The sequence below is a fragment of the Melospiza melodia genome, chromosome 4 (genome assembly GCF_035770615.1).
Source record: "Melospiza melodia melodia isolate bMelMel2 chromosome 4, bMelMel2.pri, whole genome shotgun sequence".
In the NCBI taxonomy this organism is placed as follows: domain Eukaryota; kingdom Metazoa; phylum Chordata; class Aves; order Passeriformes; family Passerellidae; genus Melospiza; species Melospiza melodia.
The window spans coordinates 76,196,806-76,217,637 of NC_086197.1; the positions used below are offsets into that span (position 1 = coordinate 76,196,806).

At 35.6% G+C, this 20,832-nt stretch overlaps 1 protein-coding gene across 2 annotated transcripts in view; it reads right to left on the bottom strand.

Moving 5' to 3' along the window:
- Window positions 1-496: 496 nt before the first annotated feature.
- PNPLA8 (patatin like phospholipase domain containing 8) overlaps window positions 497-20,832 on the bottom strand; it is a 35,618-nt gene continuing 15,282 nt past the window's right edge. For both annotated transcript variants that reach the window (XM_063155246.1, XM_063155247.1), the window contains exons 8-10: window positions 19,798-19,992; window positions 3,192-3,387; window positions 497-1,352 (exon numbers count right to left, since the gene is read on the bottom strand). In XM_063155246.1, coding sequence (XP_063011316.1) covers window positions 1,078-1,352; window positions 3,192-3,387; window positions 19,798-19,992 — 666 coding nt within the window. In that variant the 3' untranslated portion in view covers window positions 497-1,077. The remainder of the gene's footprint in view (window positions 1,353-3,191; window positions 3,388-19,797; window positions 19,993-20,832) is intronic.

Below are 20,832 nucleotides of genomic sequence, written 5' to 3' on the forward strand. Positions count from 1 at the left end.
ACAGCAGCTGTGTCTACCTCAAATTTCACAGCACTGTTTTGAAGAACTCCCATGTACCTTCCTGTTGTTGAAGATGCTGTTTGAGATACTGGCTTGTCAGAGCTCACAGCATCCCTCATGGCATATGCAGGAAGTATGCCCAAAGGAATGGGCGATAGGCCTGGACTAAGTTCCAAATGTTAACTTCACAGCCCTGACATAATTTCAGGAGAATGCACATATGAAAGTTAGAAGACAAAATGACATTTATATAATTTGATGCTGCAAGTTTTAATTTTCTTCTTGACTAGAGCTATACCTCAAGTCTGGACCCAAAACTTAAGTTTCCCTACGAAACTTTCTAATTCATATGAACTATTTCAATATTTTATTTCCTTCATCCTGTAACTGGAATAGCTGCTTAAGTGAAGTTTTGGGGCTTGGGATTACTTTCAAATAAAGAGTTAATCAATCTGAAGTTATTCCCATAAAAACAACAAGCAGAAAGTTCTAAAAATATCAGTTAATGTTATAATTTAATAGGCCATTTATAGTCATCCAAACATTTGACTCAATACTGTTATGTACAAAATCCACTAAAATAAAAAAACAAATTTAAATGTTACCTTTCAGATGTAAAAGTGCAATTAACACAGGCAGAGCTTTTGCAAGAATATTACATTTCTATTAAATTCACTGCCTACATAAGAGCCTAACAGGTATATTGCCTACACTAAAGTGAATGAGGATTTTTTTTAATTAACTCTGAATAAGCCTGGTAGTTGATAAATAAAGGTTTTCTGCCACAATCATAGCACATACACCCAAAAATGCATTGCACAATTGTTTCCATAATTTTCAGTTTTACTGACTTTAGAAATTAAAGTAGAGCAACAGAAAGATTCATTAGTTCCAAGAGTAATTGACACCTTAAAACCTTGTAATGAGTGTGCACGAAACAGCCATCCTGAATGGCTTTTCCCGGAATCCTGATAGCTTTCCAAAGATGTTATTTACCCTGAATCAACGTTCTGCCTTTACAGTACCAAATGGATTTTCTGGAACAAGATTTACATTTATGTCTCATGCATTACTTATTCATAATTTGGAAAGAAACGGCAAGCCTTCATACATGTCAGCCTTTAATTTTAACCAGTCCTGAAACCTCTGCAAAACTGATTTTTCTTGTGTTAATATTCTTGCAGCTTTTCTCAGTTTTTCTTCATTTCGTTCTAAATAACGAATTCCATCTGTCTGCAGCTGATTGAGTTTCTCTTTACGGCTTTCATCCAGAGGTATGTCTTCATTCATAAGAGGGTTAAATCTGAAATAACTGTCTGGAGGTAACAGTGCATCCAGCATGGTGTGGACTTCTGTATGGAAAACAAATGAAGAAAACAGTTCAATTCACATGAGAGAATCAAACAGTCCTGCAAGTGATCTGAACAAAAACTGCTCTGGAATGACACAGTAAGAGTAAATATGTAATGCTTTGCTGAGTAAACATTTTTCTACCATTGCCTCATCAAAACCCCTTTCTCATTCAAAGACTTGTAAATGACCTTGTAGCTCTGTTTACTCTGGAAAAGATTCATCTTTTATTCCAAGACAACTTCACTGGTATGACAATTAAGTGAGCTTTGTAGCTATCTAGATTTTTAATTACATTCCATTCCTTAACAAGAGCCTATCCTGAAGAGCAGGAATGTAACTTCCATATTCCCATTTCAGGATACCTGTGATTTGTTACACTTGGTACTAACAGAAGTAGGTATTATGAAAACAACAGGTATGTTCTTCTGCAATCTCAAAATAAAAATATGTACGACTAAAGCTTTATTTTGTTTACAACTATTAATATTTTTAATATATTACTACATATTTGAGGCTTGAATTTAACATGCATTTAAAATATTCAAGTTCAATTATATGACTTCAGTTAACTAGTAAAATAAAAAACTATGTAATGCATTTATATATTCTTTTTTATAACCTGCTTCTTTCTCCCTTTAGATCTTTTTGTTGGCTCACTTAAAATTCCATTTCTATCACTTCCTTCAGCATTCATTCTATCTTCTTTGTATTCTTAATGCGTTCCTCCATTCTTTCAAACATTTATTGTCACATAAAAAGTTTGAAGTGAAAAAAATATCAGGTATAAGATAAAAGCAAAAGATTCTTGTAAATCTGAAATAATCTTGTCTTGGCCTCTCCTCCTGGAAATTACTCAGCTATGTCTGTTCTTGTCTTACCACATGCAGTCTTTCTTGCCCTATTTAACACTCTCCCTTTTTTCCTTTGTAATACCAGTTCCCATTTGCTCAATTCTACTCTCTTCTCTTTCAATTTCTTTTTCTTTGGTCTCCGCAATGAACTTTCCTTTCTTCCTTTTCCCTTCAAATTTCTTGCTTCATTTTTCAGCTGCAATGAAACTTTCTGATAGAAAGTGGACAGCACATATTGCTTCCCACAATTCCCACTGCCTTTCCACAGCTGTGCAAAAGCAAAAAGGCAATCCAAAATCTAGTTTTCTCCTACTAGTGACAGTCAGCTGACAGAGAGTATACAGCAAGGGATCTAGACCATAAAACCACTTCTTGTTCCCTGGCTTTTTGCAGTATCACTTTCCTTTGTAATGGGAGGGGGGAATTATCTGTGTATCAGTATTTCCTGTTTACAAAAATAAAACAGATGTAAACTGCTAGTGACACAGTTCCAGTGTACTTCTATCTAGGAACAGAATTTATTTTAGAAAACAGATGCTTGGCTCCTCCTGACAGCAATGGAAGTCATCAGCACTGGAAGATACAGTATAGTCCTTGGAAAAGTACAGGTATAAAAGCATATTTTCTGAAGGTGTTGAAAATAAATGTTCTATATTAACTACTAAGCATTTCTACATTATGGGAAAAACAAATAAAATATAAGAAAATATTATTTTAAAATTAATTCCTGAATATGCCTTTTATCCTAAAGCTCAAGTAAAAATATTTATCCTAATAGTAATACTGGTACTAAATAGTAACACTGGTACTGAAACTATACACAGTAAGTTACAAAGAGACCTGCTTCAATTCAGTTTCATGGGGCTGGTAGAGAAGAGAAGAAGAAAGACAAAAGTTTGAAAAGTTCTCTGAATTGGAGCTATAATTCTAAGGACCATAAATAACATTGAAGACAGTCACAGTACAAGTATATCTCAAGACACCAACCTTCTGTATCAGTTGCACTGTTGATAACATTCGCCAGTTTGGCTTTCAGACTGGTGTGTGTGACGTTGGTCTTTACCTCACTTTCATACCGACCAGTGCCCAACGAAATCAGACACTGCAATGGAACATTGGGCCAGAGACACTTGCACTCATGTACTGCCAGCGCAGAAGGATTGTTTAGGAGCAGACCTCCATCCTGTAAATTAACAAGAAATACAAATATTGGTACTATACATAACATATGACCACAAAAGAAACTGCAACTGTAAATTAAACTAGCATAGCCCTAATATACAAAACCAAAGAAAACTCGCAAGCATTAATTTCCAAGTTTTGTGAAATTGAACTGAATCTGTTTTTATGATAAAACAGCTTCCTAGTTTGGCCTCCCAGGCACTGGCAGAGCAGCTGGTGGGCTGTGCTCAGTTCTGCTGCATTATATACAAGTGGTATACTGAAACAGCACTGTTCACTGGAATCTCTAGAGAAGCTGTGACTTCATTTTTGAAGACCTTTTCAGTAAGACAGATACACATATTAACAATTTCTTAATCAAAAATCTGCCTCTTGAAATGCTTATAAGTGATATTACATGGAAATTTTCTGTAACAAAACCCAAATCGCTACCTGAAGATTCCAAAACAAATTAAAAAAGAAAAATCACAAGAGCTAAGCTTGGCCAAACCTTACTTCGTAAACACAGTCATTACACAAGATGCTACAGCTTTGATTTAAGAGTTGGAAAGAACTTATTGAGCTCATCTGGTCCAACTGCCCTGCTCACACAGGGTCAGGTACAGCATGCTGCCCAAGGCCATGTCCAGTTGGGTTTTGAGTATCTCCAAAAATGGAGACTCCAAAATCCCTGTGGGTAACCTGTTCTAGTGTTTGAACACCCTCACAGTAAAATATTTTTCTGTGTTCAGATGAAATTTCCTGTTTGCATTTACACCATAGTCTCTTGTCCTACCAGTGGGCACTACTGAGAAGACCACAGCTTCCTCATCTTCTTTCCCTCCCACTCTTGACTGGTACACATTTCCTTCCAGTGTCTTCTCTTCTCTTGGATGAATAGTCTCAGTTGAATCAGTCTCTCCTCACAGGAAGAGTCGTTTAATCATCTCTGTGGCCCTGAACCAGACTAACTCCAATGACTCATGTCTCTATTGTAGTGGGAAACCAGAGACAGCACTCCAGATGTGGCCTCAGCAGTGCAGAGAGGAAGGGCCATCCCCCATGACCACGGCAGCACCGTTGCTGATGCAGCCCAGGATGCTATTGGCCTTTTTTACTGCAAGTGGGCATCACTCGTGTTGAGCTTGTGTCCACCAGCACCCCAAGGTCCTTCTCTGCCAACCTGCTTTACAACTCAGTGTAATGAGGCTATTCCTCTGTATATGCAGGGCTCTGCCTTTCGCCTTTTTCAACTTTCAAGGCTTAAAATTTCATAGCCCTGACCAGTTCTTTACTCTTCATAATCACCAGGTTCAGCAAAACACCTTTCCTTGTTGGCCCACCATCAACTAGGACAGCCGCTGTCACCAATGCACTTGAAAGATATCCTGGGTGGCTTGAGCTCTGCTGTACTGTCCTTTCATCAGGAATCAGGATGATTCAAGGTCCTGTGAGGACCAGCCCTGAGGATATGAGGCATTTTTAAGTTGTCTGAAGATCAGACTTCAGCCCAATACTACTAGGAACAAATGCCACTCTGGAATTGAGGAGAGACATCTTTCGCTAGCAACATTTTAAAAGTGTAGGTGATGAGGCTGGGATAAAATACTTCAGGAGTAATAAGAATCAGTGTTAATGACAGTAAGCCTGAGAAGCATTCAGATAATGAGATTTTGATCCACTGAATCTCAAGAAGTACATTCAGCACTTCCTGGAAGTAAAATGACAGTAACTCCAACCAAGAAGTAGATTAATTTGGAATTTGAATTAAACAGAACTTTTTTTTTTTTTGCTGGGAATGCCTTAAAACCAGCAGTTACAAAGACAAAACTTAAGCTTGAGAACATTACCAATAGCACAGATGAAGATAGCTGCATCCATTCAGAATCCATACAAACAAGTAGAGTATTAAAGAAAGAGAGTATTTACTATAATAGGTATAATGCAAGCACTCCCGATATTCTAAAGTTCCCTTTTCTGACCATATCTGACCATCACATTACTAGAAAAACAAGGAAAAGCAACTCTACCCAGGAATAGCTTAGAATAAAAAAGGTTTTGGATGAAAAACATTTTATAGAAACTCCTTGTAACTACAGCTCTGCTAGGTAAGTAAAACCAGGATTACTGAGCTTAGTTTTTTGAGTTTGCTTTCTTTTAATTAACCTTTCATTTCAACCTACAAAAAAGCTCTTTGAACCCTCTCTGGATACCATTCGCCTTGCTCAAAACACTAAATACACAGCTAACACGAATGATCTCTTCAGTGCCTATTATCTTTTGCTCATGTTTAGTCTAGAAAACTAAATACAAGAATGTTTTTGTCCTTTATATAATTCCCCATGAATCTTTATCTAAAATCTTAATAATTATTATAGTGCTGCTTAATTATTTCTTTAAATCCTAGATTTAAAACATGCTTACAAAATAATTTCCACTGATACTGTCAATATAATTAAACATGACTGCTACACCATGGGAAAATTCGTGTTATCAGAAATTTGAGGGTATACCCTTATACTAGAATACTACAATATTTTTGTAATGCTGACAAATAAAAGATCAAAGGAACATAAAATATACATACCAAATGTGTTTGTGATGATAACTAATGGCTTTGTGCGATGATTTCCATATTTAAACATTCTCCAATTTAGGTTTATTGTAATGACAGTAAATTCCTAATGATTTGCAGTTTAGACACAACTTCTAGCATTTATACATATAATAGACAGATGTCAGTTTTTGAAAGTTAGAAGCAGGACTAAGAAAGGCAACTGACTTGTTTCTTCTCCTCCAAAGAAATTATGGGTGATAGTAACCACGTCCTAATCAATACTTCAAATATTACTCTGTTAAAAAGCAATGTTCATCATACTGCTTTTGCTTCCAATGACCAACTACTAAAGGAGCAAATAATGCTGTTAGTTAAACTGTACTATTAAGGACTTGGTGAAGGAAATACTGCAGTAATTTATTTAAATCTGCAGCTCCAGAAACAATACAGCTAATTATGCAAAAAGCTGAAATTCTTGTGAAAAAGTATTTTCACCATTTTAAAAATTAGCTACGATTTCATTTATGTGCATTCGAAGAACATGTAAACAACAAAGAACTTTCCATTCTGAAAATTAAAGAACATAAACTAACCCTACTGTTTCTGAATAATTCCTCTAACTTCATAAAACTGGAAAAAAGCCCATCCCAAGATGTCTACTGAACTAGAAATACAGAAATATGAAAGCCATATCTAAATATTTAAAAATTAATTTTAAGAAATCATGACATACCCTTCTCCATGCTTGTCCTTGAGACACATGAACAAAATTCCCAAATGATTGACTCTACAGTTTTGTACAAAAGATACTGAGATCACAAGAAACTTCACTGATTCTTGTTTTGGAGAGCTGCTAAATCTGCTAAATTTTTTCTCATTCTGTTGAATTTATTCTATAGCTATAAAATACTATATAAATGCATCTAAATTATTTATAACTTACTAATACTTTATTGTAAGCATTGGGCTTTTAAAATATATTTATAAAAAAACATTAACCAAAATGCAATAAGCATAAATACTGAGTGAATGTCTTGATAACTAACAAAAGCTTCCTCATCCATGCTAGATTCCATGAGCTTTCTTGCCACTCTGAACTTGTGTGCAATTAAACAACTGGAAGTAAACAAGGCAGATTTATCTGATCTATGGCTACAGAGATGCAACATCGATCTCTGTTTGTCTCAAAACAAAATAATGAAAAAAAATAAGCACCTTTATACCACATATGATGGTGCAAAAAATCATGTTGATATAAAGTGATATTTTCACTTATACTATAAGCTTCAAGCTACAATTCAAATTCTACAAAGCATTGCTAACTTTATGCACAGCTCTAAACCTTTTTGGTTCCTATTAAGTTTTCCAGTTCCTCTTGGACAGATGGAATGTCTTCAATGTGTCACTCCTCTCCTCTATATTGTTAGCTATGTTCCTATGGAATGTACTGCCTGTGTGCACACAGAGCCCATACAAACAGAATATTCAATAAATTACACATTATCGACATACATTGGGTCTAAAAGCAAAACCAGTAGATCAAGAGAAGTGCTTATCCCCTTTTATTCAGTATGCACAGGGCCAGACTAGGGACAGATACTTTGTACAGCTTTGTTAGGAACACTGAAGAACTGGAACACATACAGTAAAGAAACACTAAGGTGGTTTGGGGCTGAAGCACATAACATACGAGACGAGATGCAGGGAAGTAGGTTCGCTTACCCCGTTGAAAAGAGAAAGCCAAGGAGGAAGCTAATCACAGTGTTCCACTATCTAAAGCAGAAATACCCAGATTCTTTCAAAAAGTACAGAGTAAGAGCTGGAGCATCTGTGGAATCTCCATCCTTTGATATTTTCAAAACTAAGCTGGGCAAAGTCCTGAGCAACCCAGCCCAGCTTTGAGGTTTAGCCTGTTTTGAACAGGAGGCTGGACCAGATAACCACCCGAGGCTCTCTCCTCCTCCTCTAGTTTTCCTAAGGCTCCACTCTATTTAAAGAAATACTGCATGAATCACAGATGTATGTAATTTTAGCTGTTAAACAAAATTACATCTCAAAATCTATTCTTATTAGAATTTGAATTTTGTCAGTCCAGTCTCAGTCTTGTGGAAAATGCAAAATTTGTAGTGCAAGGAGAGGTTCCCGTTGGCCATTTAAGAAAAAATGTATTCACCAGAAAACATCAGAACACACTGAAGACGCAAGTGGTGGAGTCACCATCCCTGGAGGTATTTAGAAGACATTCAGATGTGGTACATAGGGATGTGGTTTAGTGGTGGACCAGGCAGTACTAGGTAAATGGCTGGACTTTGTAGGTTTTTTCTAACATAAATGAGTCTATGATTCACACCTTGCAATCTTTAACAGAAAGGGTAACTTACAGGAACTCTACAAATGACTAAATTGTTGACCTATATCCACAACAGGTGGAATTGGCCCAAGCTTTGACTCAGAACTCAGTGTTGGGCAAACAGGGCAGATCCCTTTTTTCTTTCTGTTCTCTCATTCTTGGATTAACTGGCCTTCCCTACATTTCACCCTCTCTTCTCATTTAGCTAGATCTCAATCCAATTGCAAACTCTCTTTTTCACTTCCCAAGCACATATTTGTCATCCCTTCCTTTCTCTGCTGCTATGCTCAGTGCAGCGGCAAGTGCCAGACACTGCTTCATCTGCTGAACTTTGCGAAACCATTCTACACTTGAGTCGGCTTAATTTGCTGGCAGTATACCAAACACAAAGGGCTGGAGTAGGAATGCTAATGCAAGGAGATACTAGAAAAGGGGGCACAACTCTCCTGATGTCATCAGGCAGGCAAGCAGCAAAGAAAAAGGCTTCTTAAAAATTTCTAAATAAAAAAATAGATATTTCTAAATTAAAAATAATGGAAACGATCAAGTAAGTTAATATTAAAATGGAACACAATAATAATAGAACTGCAAAATTGCTAGTGATAGAAAAGCAGTGAACTCAGGGACTGTGACATTGTTTTCAGTCTTTTGTCAAATGCTTTTCAGGTGGTAAATATGCAGTTGTTCTGTTTTATTTAATATCTTATTCCCAGATGAAGCCAATGAAATTTTTTCACATGGATTTTTTCACAAAAATTCCTTAATACAACAGTAACCATATTTTTAGAGCTTCTGGTAGTAACAAGGAGTCTAAAGCTGTAGCTAGTATTTTTTATCAGTGTTTTGATAGTTGCAAAATGATCAGGCAAGGCTCCCCCCTGTTACTTGACTTATAGATCTTCAATTATTTAAAGCAGGAAAACTGGACCTTTTGTAAACAAATGCTCCAATAAAAACTCTGATGGAGATACCCTGCTTGCACAGTTCGAGAGGTAAAGAAAGGCCTGGTTAAACACTGTGAAACAGATGATTGCAAATTCTACAATCAGAAGGAAAAGAGACTGGGAAGTCTGCAAGAAAGTATTCCAGAGCACATGGGAGCCTGGTAGCAAAGGACTTTCTGAAAATCTTGTCCTATTTAAATAATTATGGTAAATGGGCATGAAGTCACCAGTGACATACTTAAGTCAATACTTTGAAAATAATTATTTGAAATTAAAGTACTAAAATTCAAAAATTGTACTATACTTTACCACGGCAGAGCAGTTGTTTCTCACAAGTACATTCTCCACATTCATAGGCTCTCATTGCACTTCCTAATTCTGTCAGACTCAAGTTGAGCCTTGTAACCGTTCTGTATAACACCTTGTGTGCTGCACAGTTTCATTTAAATTATCCTAAACTTTGTGAATAAAATAATCTAGCACTGAATGAAGGATATATAGTGTATGAAAGCCAAGTCTGAGATTTGGAAGCTGAGTTTGTTGGCTCCATAGTAACCACTTCACCTCACTGCCTATGCAGACATGCTTTGCATTTTAGTTCACTCTTACAGACTTGCTCTGTTGTTTACTTTCACTGTCTTTGTGAAAAAGCAGAGACAGAATTAGTACAAAGCTATCACAGGACAAGACAGGCTAAGACTCTGAGTGGACTTCTGAAAAGTATTTTTTAAATTCTATGCTTAAAGTCAACATAAATATCATAAATATGCAGCCTAAGGATAAGTCTAGTTGCTGCAACTGAGTTCGAGTAGTTGCTGCACAGTAATAAGGGGTTACTTCTTAGAAAAACTAAAATAGCTACTTTAAAAACATTTACTCTGTTTCCCAGAAGTAATGGGCAAAATCATTCTGTAAAATCATCTCAATACATTTATGTACGTAGCAGCAAACATCCTCAGAGCAGAAGACAGGAATGAGAAAGGGGAGAATTCTTTCACTACCTAAGGTAGTAAGGTCCATCAATCGAGGTAACTTCAAGATTCACATCCCAGCCTAGTCCTCTCACTGCTCTGGGCACCCAGTGTCATTATGAAAATGTCAGTAATTGCACCCTAAGCTTCAAGGCTTGCTCAGTAAAGCATCACTGGGCTAAAAAGTTACAGTTTTTGACAAGTGCTTTGTGAAAAAGAAATCTATACATTCAGATTAAACTGTACAATAAACTAGCTCCCTATAGCTTCAGCACAAACATAACCTTTTCAATACAAAGATTAGGTGATTATGCTGTTCTGTTGCATATATACAAATATGTTTGAAATATACATGAATTATGGCTTTCTTCTTGGGACTAATCAGTCAGACTGATTGCAGTATTACTGAGGATGAAACGGGTGAAGAGAAGCTCCCAGTAAGACAGGCAATCTTTATTTTCCTTAACAAACTATTTGGCAAAATATAGAAAGTTTTATAAACATGAAACAGGACAGAAGCAGAACTGTTTTCATCTTGCTGACAAACAATGGATGGTGGTGTCAATATTTCTAACAAATCTCTGTCTAAAATGTACAGTGACCAAGAACAATTAGATTTTGCTTCATTCTAACAGTAGGTTCCACTTCGCTGTTTGAGTGAGAAACTTATTTCAATAACTTTAGTCATTTTTTATAAAGCACACAATGACCTACAGTTGTCTTCTTAGACAAATATTTAATCCAATTTATTCAGGAAGATTCACCCTTGCTTTATAATCATGCTAAGAAGCAGACTCCTGGGGTCAACTACATACAATTATAATATATTCTGCACTATGCTGATTCCCAGCAGAGGCCCTAATTGGTGACAGCTATAAATGCCATCCTCCTACACACCAAATTTCTAACAATTACAGAAAGAACCAATTCCCTTATTTAGGGAGATCCAGAGTGCTCCTTTAGATTCCTGAAATAAGCATCTTGTGCTCATTATTTTCAAATGCTGTCTCAAAATAATGATTTATGTTAAAAAAAAAAAAAAATAAACACTTAAGCTACTAGAAAAATAAACACTTAAGTTACTTGTCATAAAGAGTGCAGTGAAAAAGGGATTTCCCTTGAACTGGCATTGGGAAAAATTCTAGAGAAAACATTTGTACAGAATATGAAAATTAGATGCAGTGGCATTTATATTATTGAATGACACCAATATTAAATTTCCATTACTGCATTATTTTACATTCTTTATTTTTTAAAGAAAATATGAAGGTGCATTAGCTGTATCTCCTGCCACAGCAGTTACAGAGAGACATGATACTAAGATTACATGACAAAATGTAAAGAATAAATTCAATAACATTTGAAAATTTACTGAAAAGCTTCTTTTTCAGTTCAGCTGTTTTCCCATACAGTATTTATAACTTTTCCCCCTAAAAACTAGCAACACCATAATACAATTGGCATACACCCAAATGTCATGATCAATGCTTCTGAGAACTGCCAATACTATTGCTCTTAAAAGCAAAATATTTGATAATATATTTTACATACACTAGAATGAATGCCTGGCTGAGGTTGACTTCTAGGTGATTATCTTGAATTATTAACTCATCCTAGTGAGTCATTAATTCACAGAAAATGACCTGCTGCTCTGAAGACATCACTGAATTTATGGGTTTATGTCAGATACAGAAAATGTATCCGTACAGGGTACTGAGGAAGTTTGCTAAATATTAGTAGACATCATGAAAGGAAGAATTGTTTGGCAATAAAATATATTGTCAGAGATTTCATTAAAAGCATAAGTTGTGCATGACAGATCTAATGACATTAATTCTGCAGCTCACAACAGCAAAAATGACAAAAATAGTATGTATTTTAACCATGCTTCCCAAATGATGAATTGGCTGTGATATTACAAGCAAAGATCAGAGTGTGTAACCTAATAAAAACTGAGCCCATGGCTGAACTTACACTGACCCCAGACACAGGCCCAAATGCAGGGTCTCTTATGATACCTTTGAAGCACAGGTAAGTTAACAGTACAGTTAAAAACCCCAAAACCAAAACAACCAACTAGATCTCCCAACCCATGGGTCTGAATAAAATGCTATATTCAGATAACTCCAGGATACTCAAGTCTAGAAGTTTTGTCCTTGCTGACAACATTCAAATTAGGAAGCATGTAAATACTGTATATGCTATGGCAGAATATACTGGACTAAGGAGAAAGCTGCACCAAACAATTACATTAACATGAAACCTCTACAACTGAGCAAGGAATCCCAGATATGGAGATAGCCAAATCTTTGTGAAATGTGACCATGTTAAATTTTCAAAATTTCTAAATTCTTTAAATTTTACTTCGCAAGATAACAATGGAAATATTTAGACTCAATACATTTTTACATCAGTAACTCGATCAATGTTATTGTTATTACATATTGATATTAGTTTTCCTAATTAATTGGTCTACATTTTTAGCTGCTAGCTTTTTAAACAACAGTAAAATGTCAGGAACTTCAAAATGCATTGAGAAACATACAGAATGACTAGCAGTGATCCATAGGGAATGTAGGTGGCTCATTATTGGATATATCAATTAAAAATGTTACTTAAAATATGTTGGTCATTCATCTGTTCAAAACCATATAACAATCAATGCTGAAAGCTAACTCTACAGTCAACTGTCAAATCTAAATGTATTACAGACTCCACTGATTTCTACCTTTCTCATTGCAATTTCAAATTGAAATTGGATTTCCAATTATAGCCCTTTATTTATAGAATTATGCAAGCTACCTAAATTTCTTAAGATGATTTTCTTCTTTACATGTTGACTCAAGCATTACATTTCATTTTACTGCAACTGAAATGTATGCTTGCAGCTAAAGGATTTGATCTTAAAAGGACAAAATGTATGAGATAAAGTGAATTCCCTGAAGATAATTGCTATGAAGGATCCAGGATTTGGACATGAACTACCTAGTTCCTGTATCCACAGTGGAGGCAGGTGGATGGGGAATAAGGACTGAAGGAAAAGTTCTGCACTTTCTCAAGTCCCCTAAATTAAGAAGTGCATGGCTAAATGACAAAATACAGTTGGCATCAGAATCATCATGAAAAAGCTCTGAGTAGGGAACTATCACACAATGATTTAAACCACCAACATATAAATTGCAAGGCAACATGTAAAGGCAAGTGTAATTCTAAACTGTATCTTCCTCTCAAAAAGGAAACACATCATACTGTAACACAGGTTCCAGCCTGACCAAGTTAATGCCTCTGAATTTTGTTTCTGATTTAGAAGTGCTAATTTTGACTCCAATATATCATTCAATGTTGTGAAATGTGTCTTGGGTCATGCAAAAAACCCACTGAATAGTCCAGTTGCAAGAAAGATTACTCAAAATGCAGCAGGTGCAGCAGAGGACCATTAGGATAAACAAGAGAACAGAGTCTGTTCTGAAAAATTGAGACAGACTCACGTATTTAGACTAAGAAAATTTAAAAAAAGATGAGTGTCTTTATATAAGCATCAGACACATTAAGCACCAGACCACTATATATATCAAAATCAAGCTTTCCTTGAGGGAAGAGGCAAAAGTTTATCAATAACCACACCACATCCTTGGGCTTTTATTTGCAATGAACATCACAAGGCCATTTTCTTTAGAAACATGGCCCCATTTAAGTCAGTGTTGACAAATACACAACCTAAGAAAATAAAAACTATAAAGAACGGAAAAAGTTTTCTTTTTGATTTAAGAAATAATTGCTGCAACATCAGAACATGAGTGTAGAACCTAGACTGTCTGTACAGAGCTTACTGAATGGACTCTGTTCACAATCCTCCACTCTATGCAGCCTCCTCTGACCTTACAAGATTTGTTTTACAGCAAATATTAGCTGGTCAACAGTGTTGCTGAAGATGGACTCAAAAGTCTAAGCAAAATAATAGTTAAATTAATACAGCTTATTGAGAGCGAGGTTTTGTTTCTTCTTTTCAATAAGCCCTCTGAAGACTACATTACGAAAAGATCACTCTGAAACAACTGAGATAAAAATTAGAATGCTTCCAAGTTAAATGCCTAAACAACAGACACTCTCAATTTCATTATACTAAACAAATCTGCCAATAATATGTCACTTAGCAAGCCCCTGCAGGGAATCTTACAAGCAGTCAGCTCTGCAAAATACCACTGGTACAGTAACCACAGCAATTTCACAAAGGCTGGTAAACTGCGCAGTGCACGTCCACCTTCAGAGCTGTTATCCAAACCTATGGAATCCATAAGGGAGAAAGAAACACAGATACCCATGTAACTTACATGTGCCAGTAAATTCCCTCTTCCTTAAACAGTAAGCAACACTGCCTTGATTGCTGTAGGCAAACGGACATGGCAAAAAGTAGACAGAGAAACAAAGAAAGAGCTGATTCTATCATTGTGAGAACAAGATACACCTATTAAACTGCAGCCTGCATAAGCTCTGGTGCATACTGATCACCGTGGCATATCCTAAGAATGAAAAGAACTTCAATGTGACCTATATTCTATGTCTTCTCAGAGCCTGGGAAGCACCCTTGAATCTAATTTTAAAAGCTACCATGTAAAACCAATTAGGGTAGGGTGCACTAAGTGAATCACTTTTGAAGGCCTCTCCTGTAACAAGCTGTAAGGATGAATTGGCTTTACAGATTTGTTACCTAAAAAAATAAAAGTTTGAAAAATATGTAGAAACCATGAATTATCTTTTTCCAATGAAGATGTGACTTCAAATTTTAGTTATAATTATTGTACTACACATATTTTTTTATTTTTAGGTTGTATTCTCATCAACCATCCTGTTACACCTGCTTTATTAAAACTCCACTAACAGACCAGGTGCCAATTTAACTGCTTTACTATCTGATCTTGCTCAAAGAAAACACAGTTATTGGAGCAATATTATACATCAACATCATCACTATAATAAATGGAATTGTAATACAACAATGGATTCATGGGAAGCCATCAAGAAAAAGGTGATCAAGTCCTTTGCATTAAATTCGGTGTATTTTATTTGAGAAAAATCTGTGGCTTTGTTGAATTTACCACCATCGCATACACAATCCCTGCTGCCCTTTGAATTAATCCTGTGGGACGAATTTAGTTTGTACTGTAAATGCTATTAAATGAAGTGTGCATAATGATTTTCTTAAATTCTAAATTGCTCTTTTAATGAATTTAATTAATAATTTCCTCAGCATACTTTATTGTCTACTGAAGTGACATTATTGAGTACCTCAAATATTTTTCACAGTACAAGAAAAAAAAAAGGCAAAAAGGATACAAGATAGATACAAGAAATAACACCCCTCTGAGGGAAGCAGAGGGGGAAAAATGTCACTGGATGTAGCAGGACTGAGGTTAAGAGCCTTCAGTACTTCAAAAATACATTTTAAAATAAAGGAATTAACATGTGGCAATACAGCTTCTACAATGTAACATCATGATTTGGTCTCTCTTAACTTGCAGGGTTCCTGGAGATGTTACAGGGATTAAATCCCTTTGAATGTTAATGTGTTCCTCTTTTGAACCACAAAGAATATTAATCCTACTCCCCTCATCTACCAACAGCTGCAATGTTTTTTCTTACTTGACAGAGCAGAACCAGACAGCATGGCATGATTGACCCAAATGTAAATACTGCTGTTTGCAATAACTGATGGCTTTTTGCAGAAATTTAACAAACCAAGTCAACATCTCACCTGCAGCACAAATAAGTGTTCAGGCACCTAGAAACCTCTTTCTAAAGAATGACATCAGAAAAACTGTAAAACTGATTTATTACCTTATTAACAAAATAACATGCTTTACACTGAGAGTGCCCAGTACAGGAAATCAAAGTGAAATGTTTCAGTGAAAGGGCATGTATGTGCACACAAATACACACTCACATGTAACTCTACAATTATGGAAAAGCAAGTCAAAGCCAACAGTTCAGTTCAGCCATGACTCCATCACAGACATCTGGAGTCATATCTAAGAACTTTAAGAATTCATCTCATTATACATAAGAATTCATCTCTATACATAACTCTCATTCAGCTACTTCATCCAGTTTGTGAAAGGACTCTGATTCTAATAAAAGCTAGATAACATAAGACATGAATATGCAGGATGACTATAAAAATATCCACTAAATTTCCATTATCAAAATAAGTATTTTCACACATTTTGAAGAGTCTTCAGCCAGATGAACTGCTAGAGAGTTTCTCATTCTCATTTAAATGCACAACTGAAAGCTAATATGGAACACGGTCTCTATATAATGCTTAAAGAGTCACAAACTTGAAAGCTAGGAAACAAATATTGTACTTAGTATTCTGAATTTTCACATACATTTTGGATAACTCTGTTCTTGGAAGTGTTTAGAAACATCAACACTTCAGAGGGAGGCTATATATAAACTAGTAAGAAACTAGCACAGTTAATGTTCAGAAAACAGATTATGATGATTAATGGAAGTTCCCAGTCAATGAAAAAATTCTTAAAACACCATCTTTCTGACACTATACTGCAATTTTGAAGCCTTTGGCATAAATTATTATTTACACTTAATGCACACTGTGCTGATGCCCTTTTCAAAAATCACAGTACTATCAAAAACATCTAAATGTTATGCTTCATTTATTCATGCAGTTCAAAAGCAGTTCAATCTGTTAGGCAGTGTACATACAGAAAAGAGCAAGAATTTCCATATACACTACATATACACTTCTGTTCAAGGAACTTAAAATTACACTTGCAATGCATTTTCAGAATAAAGAAGCTTAACAAGAATCTACTATTCCCATATTTATGATGTGAACTATAAGAACAAAGTTACCAATATTAACATATTGGTAAGAAAGCTATTTTAAGAAGGAATATGACTGCATTTGGGATTCTATTTATTTCAAAATATATTTAAAATATATTTATATTTATTTATGTATTTCTTTCAATTCATGTTGACTATTTCAGCAGAGGTAAAACTCTTGAATATCTTGCTTTTTCCTATGAGCTACCATTAATTCCCAGGAAAATAAAAGTAGCAGTCTGCTACATGCACAGAGGCTCCTACCCCAGGGTTAAAACAAGGCAATTCAAGGCTGTTTCAGAGTGTGCAGTGGATTTATAATCTCTGCTAGAAAGCTGCATGAAGACAGTTATGGAGCATTTGCCATGTAGTAACTTGGTACCTGGACATCCAAGTACCCCCCATACAAATCAGATAATTATGGAAAAAGAGATGTGGCAAGAAAAGTGGTAAGAAAAATGTAATCTGGGGAAAGAAAAGCATGTCAGACATGAAAGGTGGTTTCTATAAGGACTCAAATATATTTAAACATTCCTGGCTGGGGAGAAGAGATTTTTCAGATTATATGAAAAAGTTTGAATCCAAAAATTTAGCAACTTGTTGTACTACAATAAACGGTTTCAGTACTGAGAACATATTTAGTTCTTTATGGCTGAGAAAGGTGAATTACATCCTAAGCAGTACCTTTCAATAATTACAATACATAAAACAGAGAAGAATGGTGAACTTGGGAAACAGGGTTTGTAAGGTCAGATGGAAGGGCTTTGTCCAAAGACTCCTGAGTAAGGAAAAAAATAAGTAGACTTTATTCCAGTTCTGCGTGTCTGAAAATACTGAATCTGATCTCTATTGACACCAATTATACACTCCCTAGTCCAGCAAACTGGACTTAAAAGTGAAATAGATGAAATAAGTACCAGCCTTACTGCTTTTCACACAAGTCTGGCAATTCAGAAACTATGTTAAGATGAAGAACTGTGTAAAGCACTGTGTAGAAGTTGCAAAATCATGTTGTTTATTCAACTATCCTTCATGTCAAAGCACAGATCAATTTCCAAGTACTTTCAACTCAAGGAAAGAAAGGGGGCAAAGGTGAAAGAGAAAGAAAACTTCTTTACATAGGTTAACACAGACCCATCCAATCAGTTATGGAGCAGCTTGGAACAGCTCCCAAGGCTAAAGCAGCTCCCTTCCCAGTTTTGCTTGTCCAGATGGAAGACGAACACACTTCAGGATTTCAAGCAGTGCTTTGGCTTGGAATCTGATGTGTTATTCCACTTTTAGTTCTAAAAACCTGTCAAAATTTATTTGCTTATTTCAGAGAGTAGTTGATTAAAATGTTTTGAGGCTAACAAGATGCACTGTACCAGGAAGGTTGTGGTGGGGCAGTCAAGGGAGGGAGGGAGGAAGAGTGTCCTAAACGAAAAAGGGAAACAATAAAATGAAAGAAACTTCAGTCTCCCTACCTGAGCCTGAACCTGAGCCCTTTCCCTTCACCCCTTAATTTCTATGCAGCTTTTAGATAGCTGAATTATTTCATCACCTTATAAATGTTGAATCAAAATATGGAAATATGCTGTCTTTATTCAGATAAAATTCTAGCTGTTTGTTTGCTTGTACACATGGTGGTTTTTTACCACCTCTTAATCTAATGAATTTTTCTCTATTTCATCTTACACTCATTTATCTGTTAGCCTTTAAATTTCAGTACTACTCAAGAACATTACAATGCTAAGGATATTACACAGTGTTCTAATGGACACCATCAGAAATTCTGTATGTGATCCAGGTACATCTTATTACTCAAAACATGCTACTTGTTTTCCAGCATTTGAGACTACTGCCATCATATGAATTAATACAACAGAAATGCAACAGATGCTTCCATTAAACTTAAGTGTCAATCCCATGCTCTCGTTGTTGAAGGTCTCTGGTTCAGTCACCCTTTGTAGTCTTTTCTGCCACAGATCTGAATCAGGTATTTATTAAAATAAATACTAATAGTTTTTAATTAGTATGCATATCAAGAAGTATTCTTTGAAAACCTGAAGAACAGCAGAATAATACAGGGGCACTGAAGGACTAAAACCCCATGGTTAAAAAACTACTAGAGACATTCATTTGCTTTGTTCTTTACTTATCAGGGTCACCAAGAGAGGCTGTAATATAATAAAACAGCATGCAGTGATGATAGGAGACACTGCTTTATCCTCAAGGGAATTTCTTTTGCAGTTGTCCTCTCGGTTTAATCTTACTTCTGTGGCATCTCTTACTCTTCTTACTAGCTCAGAACTAGGGTAAAGCTGAATAAGCTATCAATGGAAAGAATTAAAAAGTAGACCATAAACTGAATTTGTGCACTAATAAAAAGAATGCTGAAGTGTATAAACAGTTTTTTGCACATTTTACAATACTGTTAGATTTTTAAGTTACACCACCTATTTAGTGAAATAATGCTCAGCAAAATGCCAGTTGCAAGCAGGAAGTCAGAGGCAATTTACAACTCATATAAGGTTTCATCTCAGACAGAGAAGAAAGCAATAGCAGAACAGCTTAGGTTTGTATTGAGAAGACTAAGATTTTTAAGCCTTTCTAGCTCTGTAAGGGCTATAGAAGCTAAAAATATCTTTTCTTACTCCATCTGTCGTAGATTTCCTTTGTGCTACCAACTCATATGCTTAGTTTTGATTCAGAGATTCAGACCATGTTTCTTTTCAGGTGTAAAATTGGAAAATATTTACTCAAGGAGAAGATTTCAACTTACCTGATGAAGATCACTGCCCAAAACATATTCCTGGAAGTAACCTGGTGCAGCAGATGATGCTCTAATTGCTTGCCACAGCTTATACTGACAGCCTCCCATATAATGGGACTTAATGCCAGGAAAATGGTTGTAGTTTCTAAACACAAATGCTTTCAGTGGTGTTCCTCTGTTTACAATGGTGCTTACTGCAGCTACCTAGCAAATGAGGAGGAAAAAAAATCAGTTATATATGATGATAATAACCATAATATGAGAATGAAAGCTTCCCACCATAGGAAATTTAATGTATACATTAATGCACTTTTGGAATCTTACTTGGTTCATTATTTATTTACATTTTTTAATGTCTAGCCAAATTTTAAAAGGGAAAGTAAAACACAAACAAGAGACTCAAATCCCTAAATAAAATGCTGTTTTAAACCTTCAATTAATTGTTTTCATTGCTTAGTCTGTTTCTATGAATATCTACAATATTTAAACAAAATGCAGATGTCAACGATGTGATTTTTAAATACTTTTCCTTTTGAAATAGTATTTCATTCTCAGAAGTCTGTAACCAGCAATACAACACTCTCATTAAATATGAATGTCAGAACTGTCAATCCATTTCTTTCTCCAAGAAAATGATTACTTTATATTGCAACCGGAGTTAAAAAATTGTAGGAAGAATCTCTCCTGCACAAGAATCAAAGTCTTTCAAGGCTTTTTTGTAAGGATACTAAAATGTCAGTAACAAAAATCACATATGTTCGTCTAAGTGAAAAGCCAAAATGGTATTTCCATTGAAAAAAACCCAACTATGACAACAAAAAGAATGCATCCTACAGATCTAATCACAAGGAGAAAGTACATGTAGTGATGGATGAGTGTTAGAATGTGCAAGACCTTTAAAGGTGATGCAGCCAGCCTGGCTGGCACTGCCAGAACAGCACTCTGCAGCAGCCAAGGGGGTGCTCAATTCCATCTTGTTTACTGTTTTACAGAGTAGGGTGTTGTCATGAAACGTTACTCAACAGCACAGCTGATGCTGTGATA